The 26,502-nt window shown below is 43.0% G+C and overlaps 1 protein-coding gene across 1 annotated transcript; it reads right to left on the reverse strand.

Moving 5' to 3' along the window:
- Positions 1 to 5,057: 5,057 nt before the first annotated feature.
- Positions 5,058 to 18,410, reverse strand: LOC131197955 (vomeronasal type-2 receptor 26-like). The gene is made up of 4 exons (XM_058182461.1): positions 17,580 to 18,410; positions 16,514 to 16,732; positions 14,390 to 14,516; positions 5,058 to 5,956 (listed from the first exon to the last, which is right to left on the reverse strand). The coding sequence occupies exons 1-4, from the start codon at positions 18,408 to 18,410 to the stop codon at positions 5,058 to 5,060; spliced, it is 2,076 nt and encodes a 691-aa protein (XP_058038444.1).
- Positions 18,411 to 26,502: the final 8,092 nt, after the last annotated feature.

The raw sequence follows: 26,502 nt of genomic DNA on the forward strand, positions 1-26,502 counted from the left end.
CCTCAAAGAAGATCGTTCTTCAGGATTTCTTTCACATATACATATCTGGTTGAATTGGGTATGTTGATCTGAGGAAATACGTATTGGCTAACTGGCCATTATAATGAATATAACCCAGTAGAGAAAATATTGTCTGCATTTCTCCTAGCTCAACGTGTATATTAATAACCAGTATTAGTCTTGGTTCAATGTTTTGCAAATTCTCTAGGAAGCTATAGACGTAATTATGCTTGAGTTGGAAATTATACAGATGAGAGACTGCAGTGAAATGGTGTTGATCTACGATGTAAAAAAAGAAAAAAACAATGTATCAGATCTCTAGAGTCAACTCTCAGGAATTATTGAGTCTGTCATTTGCACCTCTATAACTGTCTGGTTCGGTTCTGCAACCCAACAAGAAAGACACACAGACTTCAGAGGATAATTAGAACTGCAGAAAAAATAATTGCTCCCAACCTGCCTTCCATTGAGGACCTGTATACTGCACAAATTAAGAAGAGGGCCGTGAAAATATTTACAGATCCCTCACATCCAGGACATAAACTGTTTCAACTCCTACCCTCAAAACGACGCTATAGAGCACTGCACACCAGAACAACTAGACACAAGAACAGTTTTTTCCCAAAGGCCATCACTCTGCTAAACAAATAATTCCCTCAACACTGTCAAACTATTTACTAAATCTACACTACTATTAATCTTCTCATCTTTTCCATCACCAATCTCTTTCCACTTATGACTGTATGACTGTAACTTTGTTGCTGGCAATCCTTATGATTTATATTGATATATTGACCATCATTTGTGTTGTAAATGTTGTACCTTGATGAACGTATCTTTTCTTTTATGTACACTGAGAGCATATGCACCAAGACAAATTCCTTGTGTGTCCAATCACACTTGGCCAATAAAACATTCTATTCTATTCTATTCTATTCATAGCCTTCTATCACCAGTTTTATAGCTACCTTTAACAAAGAATGGAAAACTAAAAAAAATATTTGAAAAGATATGTCAGCATCAAAGAAGAAATAAAAATATGACAATATGAAGTTTGCTGGATGTTCAAAATGAGCCAACAAAAAGAAAAAAGAAACAAATAAACCTGCTGACACCTACAACAAACATGTCTATTATAAGAAATGATTGAACAATATGCAAGTTCAAAATTTCTGCATAATTAACTTATTAATCAGGAAAATGAATTGCAACCTCTTCACTCTGTAAGCAGCAGATAGCTAGTCTATCTGTTGTGGTCCGCCAGCTGCCTGCGGAGCTGGCAATGGAGTCAGACAGCAATGAGGCTGAGGTGGGGCCAGGGCCATTGGGGAGTGAGGTGCGGACTCCAGAGCCTCCAGAGACTGATAGTAGTAAGGCAGAGTAACAGGAGGAGCCTGTTCCTAATGCACGCATGAGAAGAGCTGCCAGAAGGCAAGAGCAGCTCAAGCAAAGAGGACAACTCGGGAGTAGGGTCAAGAGATGATTGGCCCCTCCCATAAGGCTTAAAACAGACCAGCAATGGCATTTGGGCTTTGCCGGAAAACAACGTTGATAGCTTCGTCTTGTTGCATTTATTTTGTATCGGTGTCTTCTGAAAGTTTGCCAAGAAAGGCCTTTGGCAGTTTGCCTAATTGGACCAAGGTTTGCGATAGGACTGAGGAATTTGTGTTGGGAGGAATTTGCTTTAATTTAGTTGAACTAGGCTGGGAATGAAGTAATTCTCAACTGTTAAAATAAAGTTTGTTTGTTTTTTCACTGACTGAGTTTCCTACTACCTACTTGGGCCTGGGTCAGAACACTATCAAGGTATTTTAATCCTAACCAATAGATAAATGGGGTGCTAAAAGAAATACAGGTAGTCCTTGACTTACGACCACAATTGAGCCCAAAATTTCTGTTGCTAAGTGAGAGAGTTGTCAAGTGAATTTTGCTCCATTTTATTATCTTTTTTGCCACAGTTGTTAAGTGAATCATGGCAGTTGTTAAGTTAGTAACATAGTTGTTAAGTGAATCTGCCTTCCCCATTGATTTTGCTTATCAGAAGGTCACAAAAGGGGATCACATGAATCTAGGATACTGCAACCAATAAATATGAGTCAGTTGTCAAACATCTGAATTTTGATCATGTGACATTGGAAAGTTGCAATAGCTGTAAGTGCGAAAAATGGTCATAACTTACTTTTTTTAGTGCTTTTGTAACTTCCAACAGTTACTGAACTATTGTAAGTTGAGGACTACTTCTATATGAAACTGCCAAATTTTGAAAATTTATTGTATATGCACCATGAAATGATTTTCAACTCCTAGTAACCACGTAGACAGATTTTCTAAAACAACATTCCGCTAATCTGTGACTTCAGGCTTCCAAATGGTGTACTCATCATTATCATAGCTGAGTCTGTTTGTCATGTCCCACTCCTCCGCTGACGGCCGGGTCAGGGAAATCTGAATCAGGCTTGCCTCTGCAGCTCTGCCCAAAGTCCTAGCAAAATCCTCAGAGCAGTCAGGAGACCAGTAAGTGACTTCAGCAAGATAAATTCGACTTTGCCTGACTCAGAGACTGCCAGAAAGCAGATCCTTTATATAGGCCATGGGGTGTGGCTCCATGACTCAGCACTCATTAAGGCCTGCCCCTCCCTTCCTTCTGTTGCCTCCGCCTATCCAATCTTCTGATGCGAGGGTCACTCCAATCAGCTGTTGGAAGTAAACTTTCCTCAGGCTCACATGCTGTGGAGGAGGGGGAGGGGTCTAGCTGCTCCGTTTGCCTGGGCATGGAGCCAGGGCTGGGGCCGAGGGATGCTCCCTCCTCTGCAGCCTGCTTGGGCATGGAGCCAGGGCTGGGATCGGGAGGTGCCCCCTCCTCTGCAGCCTGCTTGGGCATGGAGCCAGGGCTGGGGCCGGGAGGCATACATTCCTCTGTGTTCGGGAGCAGATAAGCAGACCCCGGCTGCAGTGAGAGCGGGCAAGACACAACACTGTTTTGCTCCTGGTTATTCTTTTTTTCTCTTTTCTTCCAAGCGTTAGAACCTCTTCCAAATACACCTTTTAATATATCCGATTAATAAGCTTGTGACAATCTAGTAACCTTGATTATAAGTCAGGGATCCCCAATTCCCAAACTGTGGCTCACTACTGGGCCATGGCCCATTCAAAACCAGGCCACATAAGTGTGGGTGGGTGGTTGTATGTGTGTGCACAGCTCCACTTGCATAAGTCTCAGGCACATGTACCTGCTGCTTTGTTAGCAGCGGTGGCAATTCCTTCCCAAGGATCAGCCCACAGATTTCCACTGCTCTCCTCTCCTCTCCCTTCTGTGCATCCATGTGTTAAGCACTGGACCCAGATCTTTCTCCTCTTCCTCATCAGTCACCTCCAATCCTGGGAGCTCTTGACTCTCCATCTGAGGGCTGACGGATGGCCCAGGCTTCGCCTTTCTGTCTCTCTCTCTCTCTGCCAGCTCCATTTCCTCTTTCCCCTTGGAGCTCTCAAGTTGTCTTGATACTGACCCTGACTCCCACGCCTCCTCTTCCTCTGATTCGACTGCTGGAGGGGTCGGCAGCTGACGGGCCACAACAGTAGTCTTCTTCTCTTCTTCATTTTTTTGATTGTTGGGATTTTTATGTGGTTTATACACAGCTACATTGTATATTTTAGATTATTATTATAAATGAAACTAAAGTTATATTTACACCTACAGCACGTATTTTATTATTATTGTATCTGTCAAGTACAAGCCATTTGCTAGGTTAGATAACTTTTCCAAGACTTTTCCAATGCATCTTTTCTAACATTTTTTAAGTCTTAAATTTAATTATTAATTATAAAATACACATACTTTTGTTTTCATTGTTTTATTTATTAATAAATCTGAAACTTTTTTTTACTATAAGTAGGTGATAAACTTCAATGCTTAGTAGGACAAGGTGCTAATGATTATAATAAAATAAATAAGAGCAGTGGTGGGATTCAATTTTTTTTACTACTGGTTCTATGGGTGTGGCTTGGTGGGCGTGGCATGGTTTGGTGGGCATGGCAGGGGAAGGATACTGTAAAATCTCCATTCCCACCCCACTCCAGGGGAAGGATACTGCAAAATACCCATTTCCTCCTGATCAGCTGGGACTCTAGAGGCAGAGAATAGATGGGGGCAGGGCCAGTCAGAGGTGGTATTTACTGGTTCTCCGAACTACACAAAATTTCTGCTACCAGTTCTCCAGAACTGGTCAGAACCTGCTAAATACTACTTTGAACAAGAGTTCTCCAAGCTTTTTGGCTTTCAGTATACGGGGGGGTGGGGAGAGGGGATGTTGTGTTTGTGCCCCCCGAGCCGGGCCTCCTGCCAGAAAGTGACTTGGAGCCAGGCCTTCTGCCAGAAAGTGACTTGGAAAGTGAGGGGGAAGGGCTGTCAGGACTAATCTTGGGAGCACCGGCTTCCCTGGCTCAGCTCCAGGAGCCAGAGGCAGGCCAGGTGGAAGAGATAATGAGGCCTCCATCACCTGACTCTTTCCCCCCAGGCCATGCCTTCAAACCCAGCTGATGGGAATCAGGCTTGGTTGGACCCTAGGTTTCGTAGGCAGGAGAGGAGGGAACAACAGAAGCAGGGGTAGGGCAGGCCTAGGAAGTGCTGAGTCAGGGAGCCACACCCCACAGGATATAAAGGTAGCCAGAGCTTCTGTGCCTCTTCGTAGCAGGCAAATCAACTGATTAACTAAGAGCTGAAGTTTGTTCCTGGGTGACTCATTGGCGTTGAGGGAGATAACAGATACACTTGGCACTTCGCTATTTTGCTGCCAGAGCTGATAGTGCTGGCTAATTAAGCCATTACTCAGATGGAGGTGAAGGAGGACAGAACAGGGGATGGTTCCACATGAGTAGCTGGAAAGTGCACACACATATGCATCTCAAATGACATAGCCGCTCACCCACTCATTGTGCAAGTGGTCATTTGCACTCATGAATGCATACACTTATGCAGCCCGGTTTGGAATAGCTCATAGCCCACTAGTAGGCCACAGCTTGGGGGCTGGAGACCTTTCAAATAAACTTCTCTTTGGCTATCATTTCCGTCTTCTTAGGTGTTCCTTATTATTCAATTCAGGCCTCACTACAATGATATAGCATTTAGGGGAAAAGATGCAGAGCAATAAACCAGCACTGGAGGCCAAGATGGAAAAAATCTCCACGGCCACCATGTACTTGCCCTTTGTGCTTAAATAAGTCGGAACAAAGGACACCCAGACACTGCAGAAGACCAACATGCTGAAGGTGATAAACCTGGCTTCATTGAAACTGTCAGGCAGATTCCTGGCCAGGAAGGCCACCGTGAAACTGATGGCAGCCAGGAAGCCCAGAAATCCCAGGACAACGTAAAACATGGTGATAGAGCCTTCATTGCATTCCAGGATAATTTCTTCCATCAAGGAGTTCATGTCAACATCTGGAAAGGGAGGAGTAGTTACCAACCACACAGTGAAAATCAAAGCTTGAATTAAAGAGCAGGAGAGGACAATGGAGCTGGCCATTTGCTTTCCAGACCATTTCCTCATCCCACCACCTGGTGTGGTTGCCATGAAGGCCAGGACCACAATGATGGTCTTGGCCAAAACTGAGGAAATGGCTATTGAGAAGATGATGCCAAAGGTTGTTTGTCGAAGGAGACACATAAGCTTTGTGGGCTGTCCAATGAAGAGCAAAGTACAAAGGAAACAGAACAAAAGAGCAACGAGAAGAACGTAGCTGAGGTTCCGATTGTTGGCTTTGACAATGGGAGTCTCCTGGTGCTTAATGAAGATGTGAAACACCAAAGCTGTGAGGAAAGAAAATAGTAGGCCAAAAAGAGTGAGCGTGATTCCCAAAGGTTCTTCAAATGAGAGGAAGCTGATAACTTTCGGAAGGCAGAGATTCCGATTCATATTGGGATACTGATCCTTTGGACACTGAAAACAGTCTTCCATATCTGTGAAAGAAAGATGCTTTAGGAAACAGGGCCTCTGGTGGCTCACCAGGCTAATGCAGCCTGTTATTAACACACAGCTGCCTGCAGTTACAATTACTGCAAGTTCAAGTCCCACCAGGCCCAAGGTTGACTCAGCCTTCCATCCTTTATAAGGTAGGTAAAATGAGGATCCAGATTGTTGTGGGGGCAATAAGTTGACTTTGTATATAAATATACAAATAGGATGAGACTATTGCCTTACACAATGTAAGCCGCCCTGAGTCTTCGGAGAAGGGCGGGATATAAATTCAAATTAAAAAAAACAAAAAAAACCTGCAGGTTCAAGTCCCACCAGGCCGAAGGTTGACTCAGCCTTCCATTCTTTATAAGGTAGGTAAAATGAGGACCCAGATTGTTGGGGGCAATAAGTTGACTTTGTATATAATATACAAATGGATGAAGACTATTGCTTGATATAGTTTAAGCCACCCTGAGTCTTCGGAGAAGGGCGGGATATAAATGCAAATTAAAAAAAACACACACAATCTATCTTTGAGTACGACCTCTTTAACTGAGTTAAATCATGAAATGGGAGAGGAAGTGCCCGATAAATAGGAGTTACTCCACAGGTTGGATGGCAGCATTTAAGGGAAGCTGGCTTCACTGCAGCAATCCTGTGCTTTTGCTCAACTTTCTTCTCTCCCAATAAGAACAGCAAATAATATTTTATTTTTAACTGCATTTCTTTTTTTTATTGCTGTGTAGGAGAATATGAAAAATAGAATATTTTTTATAACTAAATGAATAAATAAACTTTCCCACAAATGGCTTCTTTGTATTGCTCTGTTTTTATTTATTAGCTGCCATTGTTCAGATTAGGTATGCTGGTGGTTACAAAATATTATATGCCTTATACACAAAGCTGAATCTGCAGAATCTACATTCTGCCATTTCCCAAAATCTATCTGGCTGGCCAGGCCATACATTCTTAGGGGCCCAGGTGAGGTGGTTGCTCCCTGGGGCCTGCCTGATCCTGCTCCCCTCCCCCCCCACATGTGGTGGGTTGGAGTGGGGTGTAGGGTTGAGAATGCTGGCGGCAGTGACTTTTTTATAACAGCCTGAAGGGGGGGTCCACCACGGAGAAGCGACTATCCTAATTTCATCGTACGCTGGTCTTACGTTACTGGCCCTAATCAGACTTTTATGACATCAAGGACGGCTGGGATGGACTCACTCATGTGCCCATTTGCTTTATATGCGATACTCTCCAATTGAACTCCTTGGCTTGCGGGATTCCTCCGTCTCGCAGGAATGGCCCTTTACGTTATCGAGGGCCTACCTCAATGACGGGTCTTGGGACCCAGAGAGGTGGCATGTGTCCAAGAAGAACCTTTGGGGGTTTTTAAATAAGGGGCTTTTAAGCGGGGGGAGGGTGAAGACAGGTGCTGGGGGAAACCCGTCGGGAAGGGAGCCAGTCCTTGCGAATGCTCACCCTACTATTTTAGCAGGTTCGGGGGATAAGGGGGAGACTCTTGTTCAAGTTTATGAGGGTGGTTCCATCAGCACGGTAAGTGGGAGGGGCAGATATGGCGGAAGCTGGGGGCCGTATCATGTTCGGGGGGTGCGCGCTCACTGTTTAAGAGTGATTACGCGCTCCGGTCCCTCAAACTTCTCCCGTTCGCTGAGTGGTCAGATTCCTCAGGGCTTGGACCTTCGGCTGATGCTATGTAATGCACAGTCCGTGGTGAATAAAGCCCCCCTGATTTATGATCTTATATGGGGGGGGCCCAGACCTTATGGGCATTTCGGAGACTTGGTTGGGCACAGAAGGGGGGGTCCCCCTTGTAGAAATGTGCCCACCGGGTTTCCGAGCATTCCATCAGCCGAGGGCCCAAGGTGGGGGGGTGGCGGTCGTTATTATTTATTTATTTATTGTTTGTTTATATTTATATACCGCCCTATCTCCCAAAGGACTCAGGGCGGTTTACAGGCATTTAAAAGCAATAAATACAATTCTAAAAACAATTAAAAAACTTATTCAAAAGCCTAATAATTAAAAATATAAAAAATTAAAACCCAAGTTAAAACCCACAAACTAAAATCTAACTCAGTCCTGCGCAGTTAAATAGGTATGTTTTAAGCTCGCGGCGGAAGGTCCGAAGGTCCGGAAGCTGACGAAGTCCTGGGGGCAGTTCATTCCAGAGGGTTAAGGAAAGTCTAGAGCCGAGGGAGGCCACTGTACCTCAGATAGCCGGTTGTGAATCCCTCTATGTGAAGTGGGGACGTAGGATGCAGGTAGGCTTGTTGATCACGTACCTGGCTTCTTGCTGCGTGACAACAGCCCTGCCCAAGCTGTTAGAGGTGATAGCCAGGATGGCGGTTGATACCCCCAGACTTATGGTCATGGGGGATTTCAACTTGCCATCGACCGGTGTTGCATCGACGACAGATCGGGAGTTCATGGCCTCCATGACGGCCATGGACCTGACCCAATTACTTAACGCCCCCACTCACACCGGGGGAAACACACTGGATCTAATTTTTGTCTCTGGACAGTGGTTGAATGATCTGGAACTAGGAGACTGAGTTATTGAACCTCTGTCATGGTCATTCGCTTCTTCGGCTGGACTTTCGGACTGCCACTCAACACCGCAGGGAGACGGAGCCAATGCGTTGGTTCCGTCCCAAGTGCCTGATGGACCCGGAGAGGTTCCTGATGGAGCTTGGGCCGTTCCCTGAGGATCTGGCCCACAGCTTGGCCGAAGAACTAGTCTAGTCCCGGAAAGGGCCGCAGCTGGGGCTTTGGACCATGTCATGCCTTTGCGGCCTCTGACCCGGCGTAGATCTCAACCAACTCCTTGGTTCTCCAAGGAGCTTAGGGAGATGAAGCGCCGGAAAAGACGCCTAGAGAGTGTTTGGAGGTCCAGTCATTTGGAAGCTGACCGAACACTAGTTAGGTCATACATTCAGACCTACCTAGTGGCATTGAGGGAGGCTAAGCGTGTTTATGTTTCCTCCCTTATTGCATTGGCAGATAACCGCCCGGCCGCCCTGTTTAGGGTGACCCGTTCCCTCCTGCATCAGGAGGTGTGGGATGATCCCTTGCAGGGGTGTGCCGAGGATTTTAGTAAGTATCTGCACGATAAAATCGTTCAGCTTCGGGACAGATTGGACCAACATTGGGTAGATTCAGGTGAGATGATGGGGACAAGTCTTGTAGAGACCATCTGGGAGGAGTTTGATACTGTGGCTCCCAAGGACATGGACAGGTTGCTGGGAAGGCTGAATGCCACCACATGTTTGTTGGACCCGTGCCCTTCCTGGTTGGTGCTGGTCACAGAGGAGGTGACACGAGGCTGGCTCCAGGGGATTATTAATGCTTCTTTGAGGGAGGGTGTTGTTCCTACCACCTTGAAAGAGGCGGTGGTGCGGCCCTTCCTCAAGAAGCCTTCCCTGGACCCAGCTGTTTTGGGAAATTATCATCCTGTCTCCAACCTTCGCTTTGTGACGAAGGTTGTTGAGAGTGTGGTGGCACGTCAGTTATCCCAGTACCTGGATGAATCTGTCTATCTGGCCCCGTTCCAGTCCGGCTTCCAGCCTGGGTACAGCACAGAGACGGCTTTCGTCACGTTGGTTGATGATCTCTGGAGGGCTCGGGACAGGGGTTATTCCTCTGCCCTGGTCCTATTAGATCTCTCAGCGGCTTTTGATACCATCGACCATGGTATCCTGCTGCGTCGGTTGGGGAGTCTGGGAGTGGGAGGCACCGTTTATCGGTGGTTCTCCTCCTATCTCTCTGACCGGTCGCAGACAGTGTTGGCAGGGGGGCAGAGATCGACCGTGAGGCACCTCATGTATGGGGTGCTGCAGGGGTCGGTTCTCTCGCCTCTCCTGTTCAACATCTATATGAAGCCGCTGGGTGAGATCATCAGTGGTCTTGGGGTGAGGTACCAGCTGTACGCTGATGACACTCAGCTGTACATTTCCACCCCTAACCACCCCAATGAAGCTGTCGAAGTGTTGTCCCGGTGCCTGGAGGCAGTGTGGGTCTGGATGGGGAGAAACAGGCTCAAACTCAACCCCTCCAAGACGGAGTGGCTGTGGATGCCGGCATCCCGATACAATCAGCTGCAGCTGCGGCTGACTGTTGGAGGCAAAACATTGGCCCCGATGGAGAGGGTGCGCAACTTAGACGTTCTCCTGGATGAGCAGTTGTCTTTCGAAGAACATCTGACGACCGTCTCCAGGAGGGCTTTTTATCAGGTACACCTGATTCGCCAGTTGCGCCCCTTTCTAGATCGGGATGCCTTATGCACAGTCACTCATGCCCTCGTCACTTCTCGCTTGGACTACTGCAATGCTCTCTACATGGAGGCTCCAGTTGGTTCAGAATGCGACTGCGCGGGTGATAGAGGGAGCCACTCGTGGCTCCCATATAACACCACTCCTGCGCAAGCTGCACTGGCTACCAGTAGTCTTCCGGGTGCACTTCAAGGTGTTGGTTACCACCTTTAAAGCACTCCATGGCCTAGGACTGGGCTATTTATGGGACCGCCTACTGCTACCGTTTGCCTCCCACTGACCCATGCACTCCCATAGAGAGGGCCTTCTCAGGGTGCCGTCAGCCAAACAATGTCGGCTGGCGACCCCCAGAGGGAGGGCCTTCTCTGTGGGGGCTCCCACCCTCTGGAATGAGCTTCCCCCAGGACTTAGACAACTTCCTGACCTCCGGACCTTTTGCCGCGAGCTGAAGACGTATTTATTCTTCTGCGCAGGACTGGCATAATAATTATTATGATTATTATAATAATTATTATTATTATTAATTTTAATGGGGTTTTTATGGTTTTAATGTATTTTAATTATGGGCCAAATTTAATAAGTTTTTTAATATTGGTTTTATTTGTATTGTATCCTTGTAGTGTTGGTTTTATCTGGTTGTGAACTGCCCTGAGCCCTTCGGGAGAAGGGTGGTAGAAAAATTTAATAATAATAATAATAATAATAATAATAATAATAATAATAATAATAATAATAATAATAATAACAACAACAACAACAACAACAACAACAACTATTACTATTACTATTACTATTACTATTACTATTACTATTACTATTACTATTACTATTACTATTACTATTACTATTACTATTACTATTATTATAATACATGGAAGGTACAATTCAAAATACCTGTATACAGTTTGTGTCCATTGTTTATAAAGAAATCTATCTGCTGCCTGTCTATTCTGTCAGTCTGTTCTATTTTATCTGTCTGTCTGTCTGTCTGTCTGTCTGTCTGTCTGTCTGTCTGTCTATCTATCTATCTATCTATCTATCTATCTATCTATCTATCTATCTATCTATCTATCTATCTAGTGATGGGTTTCAAATTTTTTTACTACCAGTTCTGTGGGTGTGGCTTGGTGGGTGTGGCTGTAAAATCTCCATTTCCTCCCGATCAGCTGGGACTTGGAAGGCAGAGAATAGATGGGGCGGGGCCAGTCAGAATTTTTACTTCCAGTTCTCTGATTCATCCCTCCACTAAAAGGATCTAACGATAAAGAATGCAATGATAAAGCAGTTAAAGCAAACCTCTTTAACACATTCTTCGGCTAAGTCTTTATTAACAGCAATGGCTCCTGCCCAACATTCTCTATTCTTACCAATGATGACTACAACAATCTAACACAAATAGATTTCACAGAAGATAATGTTGAAAAGGTATTACATAGTCTGAAACCATCTCTATCTATTGGACCTGATGGACTATGTGCGTATTTCTTAAAAAAGCTTTCCACTGTTATAGCAGAACCCCTAAGCATAATCTTTGAAAAATATTTCAGGATCAGCTCTCTTCCCACACTATGGTCACTGGCCACGGTCATCCCTATCTTCAAAAAGGGAGACCCCAGCCTAGTTGAAAATTACATGCCAATCTCTTTATGCTGCGTCACCTGCAAAGTAATGGAATCAATTATCAACCAATCCATTACCCTCCTCCTAGAAACAAACAACCTACTCTCTAATAAACAATTTGGTTTCAGAAAAAAATTATCCTGTAATCTACAACTTCTACACTGCAAAAAAATATGGACTACAAATCGTGATCAGGGCAAAGTAATATATGCAATTTACATAGACTTCTGTAAAGCCTTGATTCAGTAGTACACAACAAACTACTTCTAAAACTAAAATCCTACGGCATCTCCAAACTCCTCCCTAACTGGATAACTGTGTTCCTGTCAAACAGGCAACAAGTGGTCAAAATAGGCAGCACCCTATCAAATCATGCACCTGTTAATAGCGGTGTCCCCCAAGGCAGCGTTCTAGGACCAACACTCTTCATATTATACATAAATGACCTTTGTGATCATATTATAAGTAATTGCGTCCTCTTTGTCGATGATGTTAAACTATTTAACACTACCAACAATGCTGCTACCCTTCAGAAAGACCTGGACTTTGTGTCAGAATGGTCCAAAAAATTGGCAACTCCAAATCTCAACCAACAAATGCTCTGTCTTACACATTGGAAAAAAGAACTAGAACACAAAATACAAGCTAAGTGGACATGACCTTGTAGATGACCCTCACTCTGTCAAGGACCTTGGAGTACTCATATCAAATGATCTAAGTGCCAAAGCCCACTGTTACAACATCGACAAAAAGCCATTAAGACTTGTAAACCTAATCTTGCGTAGCTTCTTTTCCAGTAAGATTACACTACTAAACAGAGCATACAAAACATTTGCTAGATCAATTCTCGAATACAGCTCATCCGTCTGGAACCCACACTGCATATCGGACATTAATACAATTGAGTGCATCCAGAAATATTTCAGAAGAACAGTCCTCCACTCCTCTGCTCGTAACAGAATACCTTATGCCACAGACTTGAAATTCTGGGTTTAGAAAATTTAGAACTATTTCGCCTTCGGTATGACCTGAGCATAACTCATAAAATCATCTGCTACTGTTCTGTCCCACTCCCCACCTCACGCAGGAGCGAGCGTCTAACAGTCCTTTATTTTGCAACCGACCTGAATTTCCTTGGTGGATGAAAAACTTGGCAACTACAGTGCAAATGCTTGCCAAGTTCCTAATCACTTGGCAGAGATGGGAGTCCACGTATCTGTTGCCAAGGAGGCCAAGAGCTCACAGAATAATTCCTTCACACAGTCCAGGCCTTAACTCAAAAACAACCAAGCCGAAGTTCACGCTTGCAGTTTTGTCCATTACAAGGGGCTATGGAGCAACTCCACCCGCTTTTATCCCCTGTGGGGTGTGGCTCAGTGACTCAGCACTCTCTGGGCCTGTCACATCTCTTCCTCTGCTGCGCACGCCTCTCTTTTCTATGCTGCCTAGGATCAATCCAGGATTGATCCTCCTCATCCTCTATCTGTGGGAGCTCTGACACGCCTTCTTCCTGGCCTTCTGCTGGCAACTGCAGCATTGCCAGAAAGGAGGGACCTGGAGAGGGAGGCCTTGTCGGCTCCTCTCCCTCACTCTCCAAGTGATCCTCCTCCATGAGGACAGGCTTGGGGGCCGGAGTCACAACAGCTACAATGTCCTACCTGTCAATGACTACTTCAGCTTCAACCACAACAATAAACAAGCACACAATAGATTCAAACTTAAAGTGAATCGCTCCAATCTCGATTGCAGAAAATATGACTTCAGTAACAGACTTATTAATCTCATCCCAAAATCCCCAAAACTTTAACCTAAGACTGTCTACTGTTGACCTCACCCCATTCCTAAGAGGTCTGTAAGGGGCTTGCATAAGAGCACCAGCATGCCTACCATCCCTGTCCTAATGTTCCCTTTAATTGTATTCATTTTATGTATTCAATTCATGCTTATACTTATATATATTATTTAATATGTATTCGACAAAATAAATAAATAAATTTATTTATTATTATTTTTATTTTATTAATTGCATTTGTATACCGCCCTTCTCCCGAAGGACTCAGGGCGGTTAACAGCCAATTTAAAAGATACAATAAATATACAATAAAAACAAAACTAAAATTTATATAAATAGTGGCCAAAATTAAAAACTAAGTAATATAAAAACTAAAACCCCATTTAAAATTACTTAATCAGGCTAGCCCAGGTCAATGGAATAAAAGAGTCTTCAATTACTCAAAATTTCTGCTACTGGTTCTCCAGAACTGGTCAGAACCTACTAAAACCCACCACTCTATCTATCATCTATCATCTATCTATCTATCTATCTATCTATCTATCTATCTATCTATCTATCTATCTATCTATCTATCTATCTATCTATCTACCTACCTACCTACCTACCTACCTACCTATCTATCTATCATCTATCTGTCATCTATCTAGAAATGTTTTTTTAATGTAATAGCTAATGTATATAAAATGCTTTTATATATGTACTGTACCTGAATAATAATTGTATATTGGAATGCTTACCATTTTGGTTTGAAATCTTCCCTTCGGGACATGAATGGCAATCATAACAGCAAAATGGTTTCCCCTCAATCTTGGTTTTACTGTACCCAGAATGGCAATTGCCATTACACAGAGATATGGGACGAACCTTTGTGAAAATGAAAGCGATAAGCATATGTCACTACTCAGAAAATTAACTTTGTAATTTTGGGGGGGTCTAACCTGTTTTCTTTTCTTTTTCTTTTCTTGTTTCATTTCCTTGAATCAGTGTTATCACCTTGCCTCCTTCCCAGGGCTGAGAGACAGGGACTGGCCCAAGCTCACTCAGTTGGCTTTCTACCTAAAGTGGGACTAGAACTCATAGTCTCTTGCTTTCTAGACTGGTGCCTTAATCACTACACCAAAGTTGCCCCCTAGTATAATTTTTATAGGTTATACATTGATAATGCATTAGCACAAGTTGTAAGTGCGGCTACAACAATTACAATTACAATTACTGTATCCGGCCCAGATACAGTACGGAGACAGCTTTGGTCGCGCTGGTGGATGATCTCTGGAGGGCCAGGGATAAGGGTTACTCCTCTGCCCTGGTCCTATTAGACTTCTCAGCGGCTTTTGATACCATCGACCATGGTATCCAGCTGCGCCGGCTGGAGGGGTTGGGAGTGGGAGGCACCGTTTATCGGTGGTTCTCCTCCTACCTCTCTGACCGGACGCAGACGGTGTTGACAGCGGGGCAGAGATCGACTCCGAGGTGCCTCATGTGTGGGGTGCCGCAGGGATCGATTCTCTCACCCCTCCTGTTCAACATCTATATGAAGCCACTGGGTGAGATCATCAGTGGCTTTGGGGTGAGATTCCAACGGTACGCTGATGATACTCAGCTGTACTTTTCCACCCCGGGCCACCCCAGTGAAGCTGTCGAAGTACTGTCCCGGTGTTTGGAAGCCGTACAGATCTGGATGGGGAGGAACAGGCTCAAACTTAATCCTTCCAAGACGGAGTGGCTGTGGATGCCGGCACCTCGGTACAGTCAGCTGCAGATGCAGCTGTCTGTCGGGGGTGAGTCATTGGCCCCGATGGAGAAGGTACGCAACTTGGGCGTGCTCCTGGATGGTCTGTTGTCCTTTGAAGATCATTTGGCGACCGTCTCCAGGAGAGCTTTTTATCAGGTTCGCCTGATCTGCCAGTTGCGTCCCTTCCTGGACCGGGATGCCTTATGCACGGTCACTCATGCTCTCGTTACTTCTCGCCTGGACTACTGCAATGCTCTCTACATGGGGCTCCCCTTGAAGAGCACCCGGAAACTTCAGCTAGTCCAGAATGCGGCTGCAAGGGTTATTGAGGGAGCGGTTCGGAGCTCCCACGTAACACCTATCCTGCACAGACTGCACTGGCTACCTGTTGTTTTCCGGGTGCGCTTCAAGGTATTGGTTACCACCTTTAAAGCGCTCAATGGCTTAGGACCAGGCTACTTAGGGACCGTCTACTGCCAGCCTCTATCTCCCAGTGTCCGGTGCGTTGCCACAGAGAGGGACTCCTCAGGGTGCCGTCAGCCAAACAGTGTCGACTGGCGGCCTCCAGGGGGAGGGCCTTCTCTGTGGGGGCTCCGACCCTGTGGAACGAACTTCCCCTTGGGCTTCGACAACTATCTGATCTTAGGACCTTTCGCCACGAACTTAAAACCTATTTATTTCGAATGGCTGGACTAGCTTGATTTTATCTTTAAATTTTAATTGGATGATGGGTTTTTAAATTTTGGTAATTTTATGGGGTGTATTGTTATTTTAAATTTTCGGGCAAGCTTAAATCAGTTTTTTAAGGGTTGTTTTAATTATTGTGTATTGTGTATGTTTGTATTTTATCTGCCTGTTAACCACCCTGAGTCCTTCGGGAGAAGGGCGGTATACAAATTAAACATTATTATTATTATCATTATTATTATCATTATTATTATTATTATTATTATTATTATTATTATTATTATTATTATTATTATTATTATTAAATAAAATAAAAATAACATTGCAAGAAAGATTAATTTTACCTCCCCACCCCTTCACTTGGAGGGAATTTGTCTCTCTCATTCCTTCTATATTTTTAAGTCTCAGAAAATAGTTGAAAAAATCCTGTGTTGAACATCACCTGTTTGAAATCGTTGGGCCATATAATGGTATCTTCAGAGATGGTGAATACTTTTCCAGAGGAACACACTCTTCCAACTTTTACTCTCTGGAAGGATTGATTGGGAAATGTGACCCAATTAATAAGATCAAATCCAGCTATTAATTCCCCACGTGAACTAAAGGTGAAGGTTTCTCCAACACTATTGTTAAATGAGTTGCTTTCCAAATAGTGGTGAAGCTAAATTGGAATGGGAAGAAAAATGAGGAGGACAAGAACTCCAGGAAGAACAGTTCAAAAATACTTTTTAAAGTTATATTGTTGTACATAAATAAAAATTAAATATTTTATTTTATTTTTATTTTATTTATTTTGTCACAACAATATATGTAAGTATCATACAGAAAGGTTGTATAGTATATAAACATATATAAACATATATATGAGTAAATGTTAGGAGGTATAAGCATATATGAAAAACAATAGGACAGGAACGGTAGGCACGTTTGTGGGCTTATGCATGCCCCTTATGGTCCTCTTAGGTCAATAGTAGAAAGTTTTTAGTTAAAGCTTTTAGGATTATGAGAAGAGACCACAGAGTCAGGTAAAGTATTCCAAGCACTGATGATTCTGTTACAGAAGTCATATTTTCTGCAATCTAGATTAAAGCGGTTGACATTAAATTTAAATCTATTAGTTGCTCTTGTATTATTGCAATTAAAGCTGAAGTAGTCTTTGACAGGAAGGACATTACAATAGATGATTCTATGAGTTAAACTTAGGTCTTGTCGAAGGCGACGGAGTTCCAAGTTTTCCAAGCCCAGGATTTCAAGTCTAGTGGGATAAGGTATTTGTTGTTTACAGAGGAATGGAGAACTATTCTTGTAAAATATTTTACATGGACATGTTCAATTGTATTCATGTCAGAAATGTGGTGAGGGTTCCAGACAGGCGAGCTGTATTCTAGAATTGGTCTAGCAAATGTTTTATATGCTATTGTTTCCTTTCATTATATATATGCTTATATGTTGTATAGTTGTTTCATGCTTATGCTTATATATACTGTTGTGACAAAATAAAAAGTTACCTTCCATGGTTGTTGATGGAGAAGCTCCCTTCTTCCTCTTCTCTGGATTGCTCTTTTGTTCACTGCCCAGGAATGCATAGAATGCAAGGCTTCTGCTATTGCATGAACAGCATTATAGAGGCTATAGCTGTGGCTGGTCATGCTCATTTCAAAAACAGAGCCAGGAAGGGTTTCTAACTTCTCCTCTCCAGTGCAGAGTCCTTCTGGCTTCGTTTCTACATTGGAATGGGAGAAAGAGCACTGGAATGCCTCTTCCCAGAAATCCCTGAAGAAACCGTCTTCTTTTTCTGATGGAAGCTTTCTCAATTGAAGAAATTGATGGAAGCTGGAAATCTCTTTGGTGTGAACTGCAAAGGAGAGAGCCCCATGGATGAAGTCCATGTCCCAGCTCCGTAGTAGCGAAAGTGATGTGAAACCCATTTGGGCGGTGAAAATCCATACTTTGGCTTTCATTGGTATTTCATGAAATTTGGAGAACTGAAGCATAATTCTTAAGACCATAATACTTTGAATTTCACCCAGTACAATTATTACTTTGGCTGTACTTTCCATAACAATCCCTATTAACTTCATTCCTTCCAATGCTATTGGGTTGATTTCTGAGGAAAAACTTATTTGTGGAAATGGTTTTGCAAAATCAAAGCAAATACCTTCCTGGGTGAAAATAGGCAATGTATTTTCCACAAAACTCTCCCCGGTTTCATCATCTATATATAAAACACCAATCCATGACCACTGGAAATAGAGCAATAGCCGAAGAATCCCATTATACTGATGGTCAAGATTTGGGAATAGCTGATGAAGGAAAACTCCCTGGGATTCGTCATTCATCATTGCAGCTGAACCATAGGCAAACTAAAAAAAATATTACTGATTATAATTATGGACCTAGATTCCAGAGTAGAATACATTTAAGTTGTATTAATATTTTGGGATAAACCTATAAGGTTTGGTCTTAGGGGTTGCTTTCTTCCATTAGGATCAACTATCATGGCTGATCCCACCAGGAAAAAAAATGCTTGTCTTTTTTTTCTATTCATATTCATATTCTAATGTCAGACAGGAGAAGGAATTTCCCCATGGTAATCTCTGGAATCTATGGAAGAATCTTCCTCTACTTCCTCTTTTCTCAACTTTTGTCATCCTTTGAGGACAAGTCAAGATGGAGCTTTAATTAACTTAGAAAATGCTATCATTTTTTTTTCTTATAATTGTTCATTCATTAGTTAGTGTTTTTAATATTGCTTGTAATCATATGGTTTCCTCTATACAATGAAAGTTTATGGGCTTTTTACATCTCTCAGAAATTTATAATTATGGTGGTATGAATATCTTAATCTCTAAGTCAGTGGTTCTCAACCTTTATAGTGCCGCGACCCCTTTAATTGATGTGGCGACCCCAACCATAAAATTATTTTTTTTTAGTCAGCAATCTCAGCGCGCCTCAGCAGCCACAGAATGGGGAAAAAAGTGGCAAACTGTTTTTTTGAATTTATCGCGCTTGAAGCCGTATTGGCTAGCGATCTGAACTGCTTGCGATTGCCTTGAGGACGGAGGCATTAAAGAGGAGACTCCTCCCCTATAAAGTTTATTGCGCCTGAAGCCAGATTAGGCTAGCGATTGGGAATGATTGCAGCTGGCTTGAGAGGGAGACATCAGAGCAAAGATTTCTCTCTTTTTTAATTCATCGTGCCTGAAGCCGAATTAGCGATTCTTCGACTCGCAAGTATACTTCCCATATTTCCGATGGTCTTAGGCGACCCCTGGCAAATCATCATTCGAACCCCAATGGGGTCGCGACCCACAGGTTGAGAACCGCTGCTCTAAGTGAATTACAGATTCAGAATATAGAATAACAAAGTTAGAAGGGACCTTGGAGGTCTTCTAAACCAACCCCCTGCTCAAGCAGGAGATCCTATACCATTTCAGACAAATAGCTGTCCTCTCTCTTCTTCAAAGCCTCCATTGTCGCAGAACCACAACTTCTGGAAAAAAACAACAACCATTATTTTCAATTGTTGTTTGAATGAGGCCAACTCACCTGTGGAATTTTGTAGATGGATAGAATGCTTGCCATAAAAAGACAGACATTACTGTTAGGACCACCAATAACGGTGGCTATATTGGTCTGGAAATCACACTTATAGTTCGGGATAAACCTGCCCCGTGTAGAGAGAAGTTCCACTGAGGCCCGATAAGTCCATTTGGCCCGAAAATTGCTGTTCAACACATGGAACCCCAAAGAAACATTAGGCAAGTGCATTGTATTATCGTTGATAGTTTCAACTGCAAATTGCAAAGCCAGAATATGTTGGTAGTTGTGAGTTAATACGCTGTGATAAAAATAAAAGGTTTTCATGGATCTTCTTTAAAATATATCACAGGAACCACATTTCAATACATGAACATAAATGCATGAATTGCTATTAGCTAGGTTGTATTTTCCATGCCACAAGGGCAAAGAGAAAAGAAAACTTGGCATAATTTCTAAATATTTGAATCTCAGTGCTAGCCCTTTGTGAAAGAATTCTTGGTCACCGCAGAGAATCGAAATCAACTTTAAACGTTTATAATTGTATGGATGTTGCTTTCAAAGATCTTCTAATATCGCTGTTGAAGCTGTTTGTCTAATCTGTACATATTTTTTTCCTAGAACTTTGTTGTGATCAGTCACTGTGTCAAAAGGATGTAAGGCAAAATTATTTCTTTTCCACAGTTACGAACATAAAAGCATGATGCTTTCTTGTGGAAAGAAATTACTATGATAATAAATATGGCAAGTTCGACAGGTTATATTGGATAGGTGATTTTCCAACATAAAGGTATCTTTTTATTATCCTGCCAACACCTAGACTGTGGAGAAATACTTGAGACCCATCTCATACACCTAATGCTGAATTGTGGCTTTGTCTCTAATTCCATGGCTAGGAAAATCTGACCCCAAAAGCTGTCTTGACAGAGATAATTCTCTGTTATAGTTTTCCAGAAAAACAAAAAATTGACAGGAAAGGACTTGGACAAGAATCACTGGAAATGTAAAGCTTTAAATGGGGATGACTTTAATGCACTTTTTAATGCAGCAATTCTATAGAGAACTGTCTCAAGATGCTTTATTTGCAGCATTTTATATGAGCATTTTTAAAAATCAAATCAAATGAAAAGAAGTTTAATACCAGCGCAATATATAGGGAAAATTACACCAATCCAAATTAATTAATCTCTAATTCTTCCTTAAATATTTTAAACAAACTTTGTACTGTATTTCCATGATTGGTATCAAGGAAAAGTTCATGCTAGTCAGTGGAGTCTCTTCCCAAAAACCTATGAAGGTCTAAGGGCACGTGTTCTATTGTTTCTCCAATAGTCTATTTGTATTGTTACCTTCTTGATAATCCTCATCCCCTGATATCATAAACATAATGAAAGGAAAAGCAAAGAGTTTCTTAGAAACGCAGGGCAGCAAATAAATCTCCTAAGAGTTCAGACAGATTAATATAAGTGTTAGTTAGTCTGGCTCGCAAAGGATATAATGGGGTTTCAAACCAAAGGAAAACCTTACTTGATGAAATCAAATACTACAGAAGAAGGATTTTCTGCAAAGTTTAATAGATTGGAAAATACTTAAATCTCACTCTAGCCAGTGGAATCTCTTCTCAACAATACGTGAAGCCTAAGGAGGCCTGCTCCATTGTTGCTGGTTAATGCAATGTTTTAAATGTCATAACAGCTATATGAAATAGGAGATGATTAACGTATGTGATCACCACCAATAGCCTATACTGATATCTTCATGAAAATTTCCATTTTGATTTCATAAATATAATGACTGTGGAAAGGAAAAGCGAAGAGTTTCTTAGAAAGACAGCATTGGAAATAAGTCACCTAAGAAAGTATTCAGAGAAATAAATGATCAGTGTTAGTTGCTGCGGATATAATGTGGTTCTAATCCAATGGAAAACATGGTCTACCTTACTTTTTGAAATCATTCACTTCAGAAGAAGGATCTTCTTTAAAGTCTAATAGATTGGAAAATACGTATATCTGGGAAAGAATTCCACCAATGGTAAAATCACCAGGATAATAATATTTGTGAAGAATAGGAAGAGGATGGCTCATGGGACATTTCACACAAGACCTGATCTGAACAATTTGACATGTCAATGTTACTAGAATCAATGCCACAATCTCCACCATCTTGCACTTATATTGCCCCTCTAAAGTAAATATAGATTTACTTTGATATTTAAATCAAACACACTGTCTTCAGTTAACTTATTTTTGAAGCATTCTCTGGACAATTGTGAAATAGACAGATGAAATGATGCCTATTAACCTTGCTATTTATCTGTGGTATTTTTTTTAAGGCGTAGAAGTAATCATGGTTGATTTGATAATTATAGGGGAAATAATCACCTGTGGAAACTGACTTTTTCATATTATCATTGATGAAAACATGGTTCACTACACTTTTGCAGTGAAATAACTATCCAGAGGATATACTAGGAGAATTAACACATGAATTCATCTGCTACAATATCCTTCCTGTCGAAGAGTACTTCAGCTTCAATCGCAACAATAGACGAGCGCACAATAGATTTAAACTTAATGTGAACCGCTCCAATCTTGATTGTAGAAAATATGACTTCAGTAACAGAGTTGTTAATGCCTGGAATGCACTACCTGACTCTGTCGTCTGTTCCCAAAATCCCCAAAGCTTTAACCAAAGGCTATCTACTATTGACCTCACCCCATTCCTAAGAGGTCTGTAAGGGGCATGCATAAGAGCACCAGCATGCCTACCATTCCTGTCCTAATGTTCCCTTTGACTGTAACCAATTCGTATGGTTATTTCATGCTTATACTTATATATACTGTTGTGTTTGACAAATAAATTAAAAATAAATAAATAAATTAGGTTTTACTGAATGCATCATGACCAGGGGAAAAAATCACAATGAGACTGGCAATGAACACAAATCCATAAAATTCAGGACCAAATAAAACATTTGACTATTTATTTGTTGGAATGATTTGTATACTGCCCAAATACAATACACTCAGAACAATTTACAATTATGGTAATCTCAAAAATATCCCTGAGACCCAAATCTAATCTAAAAGATTTAACTAGAAAGCTAAATACAAAAAGCCTGTTAGGAACATTTCAAAGTTCTAAAATGCCCAATACCACAATTAACATTCCCCAAATATATATATTTTTTTATGATAGTAAACTCTTCATTAATTTCAATATGAGTTATTCTATTGCATGTTGGGCAGTGGGAATGAGAAACAAAGCTGCACAGTACAGTAGCAAAAACAGTGGAATGGTTAAAAAAAATTTTTTCAACAACTTCCTTATTGGGGGATATAAGTCCATAAAATTCAGGACCAAATAAAACATTTGACTATTTATTTGTTGGAATAATTTGTATACTGCCCAAATACAATACACCCAGAACAATTTACAATTATGGTAATCTCAACCGAGTAGTTATGAAATCTAGCAAAACAGTGATAGTTTTTGATCAAGAGTATGATGCACAAAAGTCATTTGTAAAAGAGGCATGCCATCTTTTGCTACTGAGGTCAAGAAAAAAGTGCCTTAGGACTGTGTTGGGGAACCTATGGCACCAGAGCCCTCTCTGCTCGCCCAGCTCAGCTGCACCATGCGTGCACGCACACCTCCCACTGACCAGCTGATTTTTGGAACTCTGCCGTGCATGTGCGGAGGGTGGGGATGTTCTGTCCTCCTCCACCTCCGTCCGAATGATGGCTTAATTAGCCGGCACTATCAGCTCTGGTGGCAAAAGAGCCAGCGTCTCCTCATTATCTTCCACAATGCTGGTGAATCACAAACTCCAGCTCTAGTCAATCAGTGGATTTGCCTGTTACAAAGAGACACACCAGCTCTTGCTGTCTTTTATATCCTGTGGGGTGTGACTCCATGACTCAGCACTTCCTAGGCCTGCCTCACCCTTGCCTCTGTTGTTCCCTCTTCTCCTGCCTACGAAACCTAGGATTCAACGAAGCCTGATTGCCATCAGCTGGGTCTGCAGACGTGGCCTGGGGGGGGGAAGAGTCAGGAGATCGAGGCCTCATTATTTCTTCCACCTGGCCTGCTTCTGGCTCCTGGAGCTGAGCCAGGGGAGCCGGTGCTTCTGAGGTAAGTCCTGACAGCCCTTCCCCTCACTTTCCAAGTCACTTTCTGGCAGCAGGGCCGGCTCGGGGGGGCACAGACACAACAGGGCACATGCAGGAGACACATGCATGTGCATGGGGGGGGGTTTCACACACGCATGCGTGGAGTGGGGGAGAGTGGGGGAGATTGCAGGGAGGCCTGCTAGGGCCAAAATGGGGCACAGGGGGTGCGGAGTGCCACCCTGCAGTTTTGGTTCCAGTAGGCTGCAGGGAGGCCTACTAGGCCCAAAATGGGGCATGTGGTGGCCACATGCGTATGCGTGTGGGGTGGGGCATCACACACACATTGCATTATGGGTGCTGGCATGCACCTGTGTGAGCTGTTACACATGTGCTTGCTTCTGGCACGCATGTTGTGCCCCGTCCGCTTTCCCCACAGCCGGGGCCTTCTTATCTGCTTCCAAACGCTGAGGAATGTCCTAGCATGCCTCCCAGCCCCAGCCCTGGCTCCATGCCCAGACAGGCTGAGGAAGAAGAAGCGCCTCCAGCCCCCAGCCCTGTCTCCATGCCCAGGCAAACGGAGCAACTAGACCCCTCCCCCTCCCCCTCAGCATGTGAGCCTGAGGAAGGTCAATTATCAACAGTTGCAGACTGGAGTGACCCTCGCTTCAGGAGAATTGATAAGCGGCGTCAACAGAAGGAAGGGAGGGGCAGGCCGGGATAAGTGCTGAGTCATGGAGCCACACCCTATGGCCTATATAAAGGATCTGCTTTCTGGCATTCTCTGAGTCAGGCAAAGTCGAACTTATCTTGCTGAAGTCACTTTCTGGTCTCCTGCCTGCCTTGAGAACTTTGCTAGGACTTTGGATGAGCTGCAGAGGCACGCCTGATTCGGATTTCCCTGACCCGGCCGTCAGCGGAGGAGTGGGACACGACAACGCAATGACCAAAAGGTTAACTATCACTGCCTTAGGATGAAGGCATTTTTGATGGTTGCAAGAAAAAGGACTTTTTGGAGATTATATCATTCAGATTCACTGTATCTCTGGTGGTCCTACTTATTGATACATGTTTTATTTAGTTTTAATGTGCTTAATTTTGCTTAAATGCAATATTTCAGCTACTAGGTAAAGGTAAAGGTTCTCCTCGCACATACGTGCTAGTCGTTGCCAACTCTAGGGGATGGTGCTCATCTCCGTTTCAAAGCCGAAGAGCCAGCGCTGTCCAAAGACATCCCCGTGGTCATGTGGCCGGCATGACTCAACACCAAAGGTGCACATAACACTGTTACCTTCCCACCAAAGCTGGTCCCTATATTTTCTTCTTGCGTTCTTATGTGCTTGCGAACTGCTAGGTTGGCAGAAGCTGGGACAAGTAACGGGAGCTCACCCCGTTACCCCGTTACATGGCAGCACTAGGATTCAAACTACCTCTCTCTTTTTTAAAATTACATTGTAATGGATGGGCAAACTGACTCTGTACCAAATTTTCTTATAGAGAGAGGGAGGGATCCAGGAAAATTATTTTATTTAAGGATATTAGTAATTTAATTTGAAATAAAAGACATTGATTCAGAAGTGATGCTCAGCTTCCTTAGGAATTTGGCAAGTGACTTTGAACAATGGTTGGTGTTTCATTGTTTTGATTTTTTTTATTTTACTTTATTCTCTGAAATATAAACTAAAATATGAAATGAGAGCAAGTGATATGAAGATTATATTAGGACCAAATAATTTATTTATTTATTTATTAGATTTTTATACCGCCCTTCTCCCAAAGGACTCAGGGCGGTGTACAGCCAAAGTAAAAACAGTAACAAAATACAATTAAAATAAACAATTAAAAAACTTATTATAAAATTGCCCAAAATTTAAAACATATTAAAATTTAAAACCCATTAAAATACATCCAAAAATTTAAAATTTAAAATTTAAGCCAACCCCGCGCGAGTAAATAAATACGTCTTCAGCTCGTGGTGAAAGGTCCGAAGGTCGGACAATTGGCGCAAGCCAGGGGGAAGTTTGTTCCAGAGAGTAGGAGCCCCCACAGAGAAGGCTCTTCCCCTGGGGGCCGCCAGCCGACATTGCTTGGCGGACGGCACCCTGAGAAGTCCCTCTCTGTGTGAGCGTACGGGTCAGTGGGAGGCATGAGGTAACAGCAGGCGGTCCCGTAAGTACCCAGGCCCTAAGCCATGGAGCGCTTTAAAGGTAGTAACCAACACCTTAAAGTGCACCTGAAAGGCCACAGGCAGCCAGTGCAGTCTGCACAGGAGTGGTGTTACATGGGCGCCACGTGCTGCTCCCTCTATAACCCGCGCAGCTGCATTCTGAACTAACTGAAGCCTCTGAGTGCACTTCAGGGAGAGCCCCATGTAGAGAGCATTGCAATAATCCAAGCGAGAGGTAACAAGAGCATGAGTGACCATGCATAAGGCATCCCGGTTGAGGAAGGGGCGCAACTGGCGAACCAGGTGAACCTGGTGAAAAGCTCTCCTGGAGACGGCTGTCAAATGATCTTCAAACGACAGCCGTCCATCCAGGAGAACACCCAAGTTGCGCACCCTTTCCACTGGGGTCAATGACTCACCCCCAACAGTCAGCTGCAACTGGGGAAATAGGGGAAAGTTTTATAGGGGAAAGTTTTCCTATTGTGATTGCCTCTGAGGTCCAAATAGGTACCAAATAGAAAGTAATGTTTTTTTGTGTGTTAAATTTTCCCTGAAAATATACCTGAAGAAAACTGAGCCAGAACAGTGGTGATTATTTTAAAGGCTGAAAATTAA

This window comes from Ahaetulla prasina, chromosome 4 (genome assembly GCF_028640845.1).
Source record: "Ahaetulla prasina isolate Xishuangbanna chromosome 4, ASM2864084v1, whole genome shotgun sequence".
Classification (NCBI taxonomy): domain Eukaryota; kingdom Metazoa; phylum Chordata; class Lepidosauria; order Squamata; family Colubridae; genus Ahaetulla; species Ahaetulla prasina.

Coding starts and splice junctions, on each gene's coding strand:
- LOC131197955 (XM_058182461.1), bottom strand. CDS start 18,410: ATGAATGACGAATCCCAGGGAGTTTTCCTTCATCAGCTATTCCCAAAT. Junction 16,733..17,579: donor TCCATCAACAACCATGGAAG/GTAACTTTTTAT, acceptor ATTCCAATTTAG/CTTCACCACTATTTGGAAAG. Junction 14,517..16,513: donor GGCCCAACGATTTCAAACAG/GTGATGTTCAAC, acceptor ATTTTCACAAAG/GTTCGTCCCATATCTCTGTG.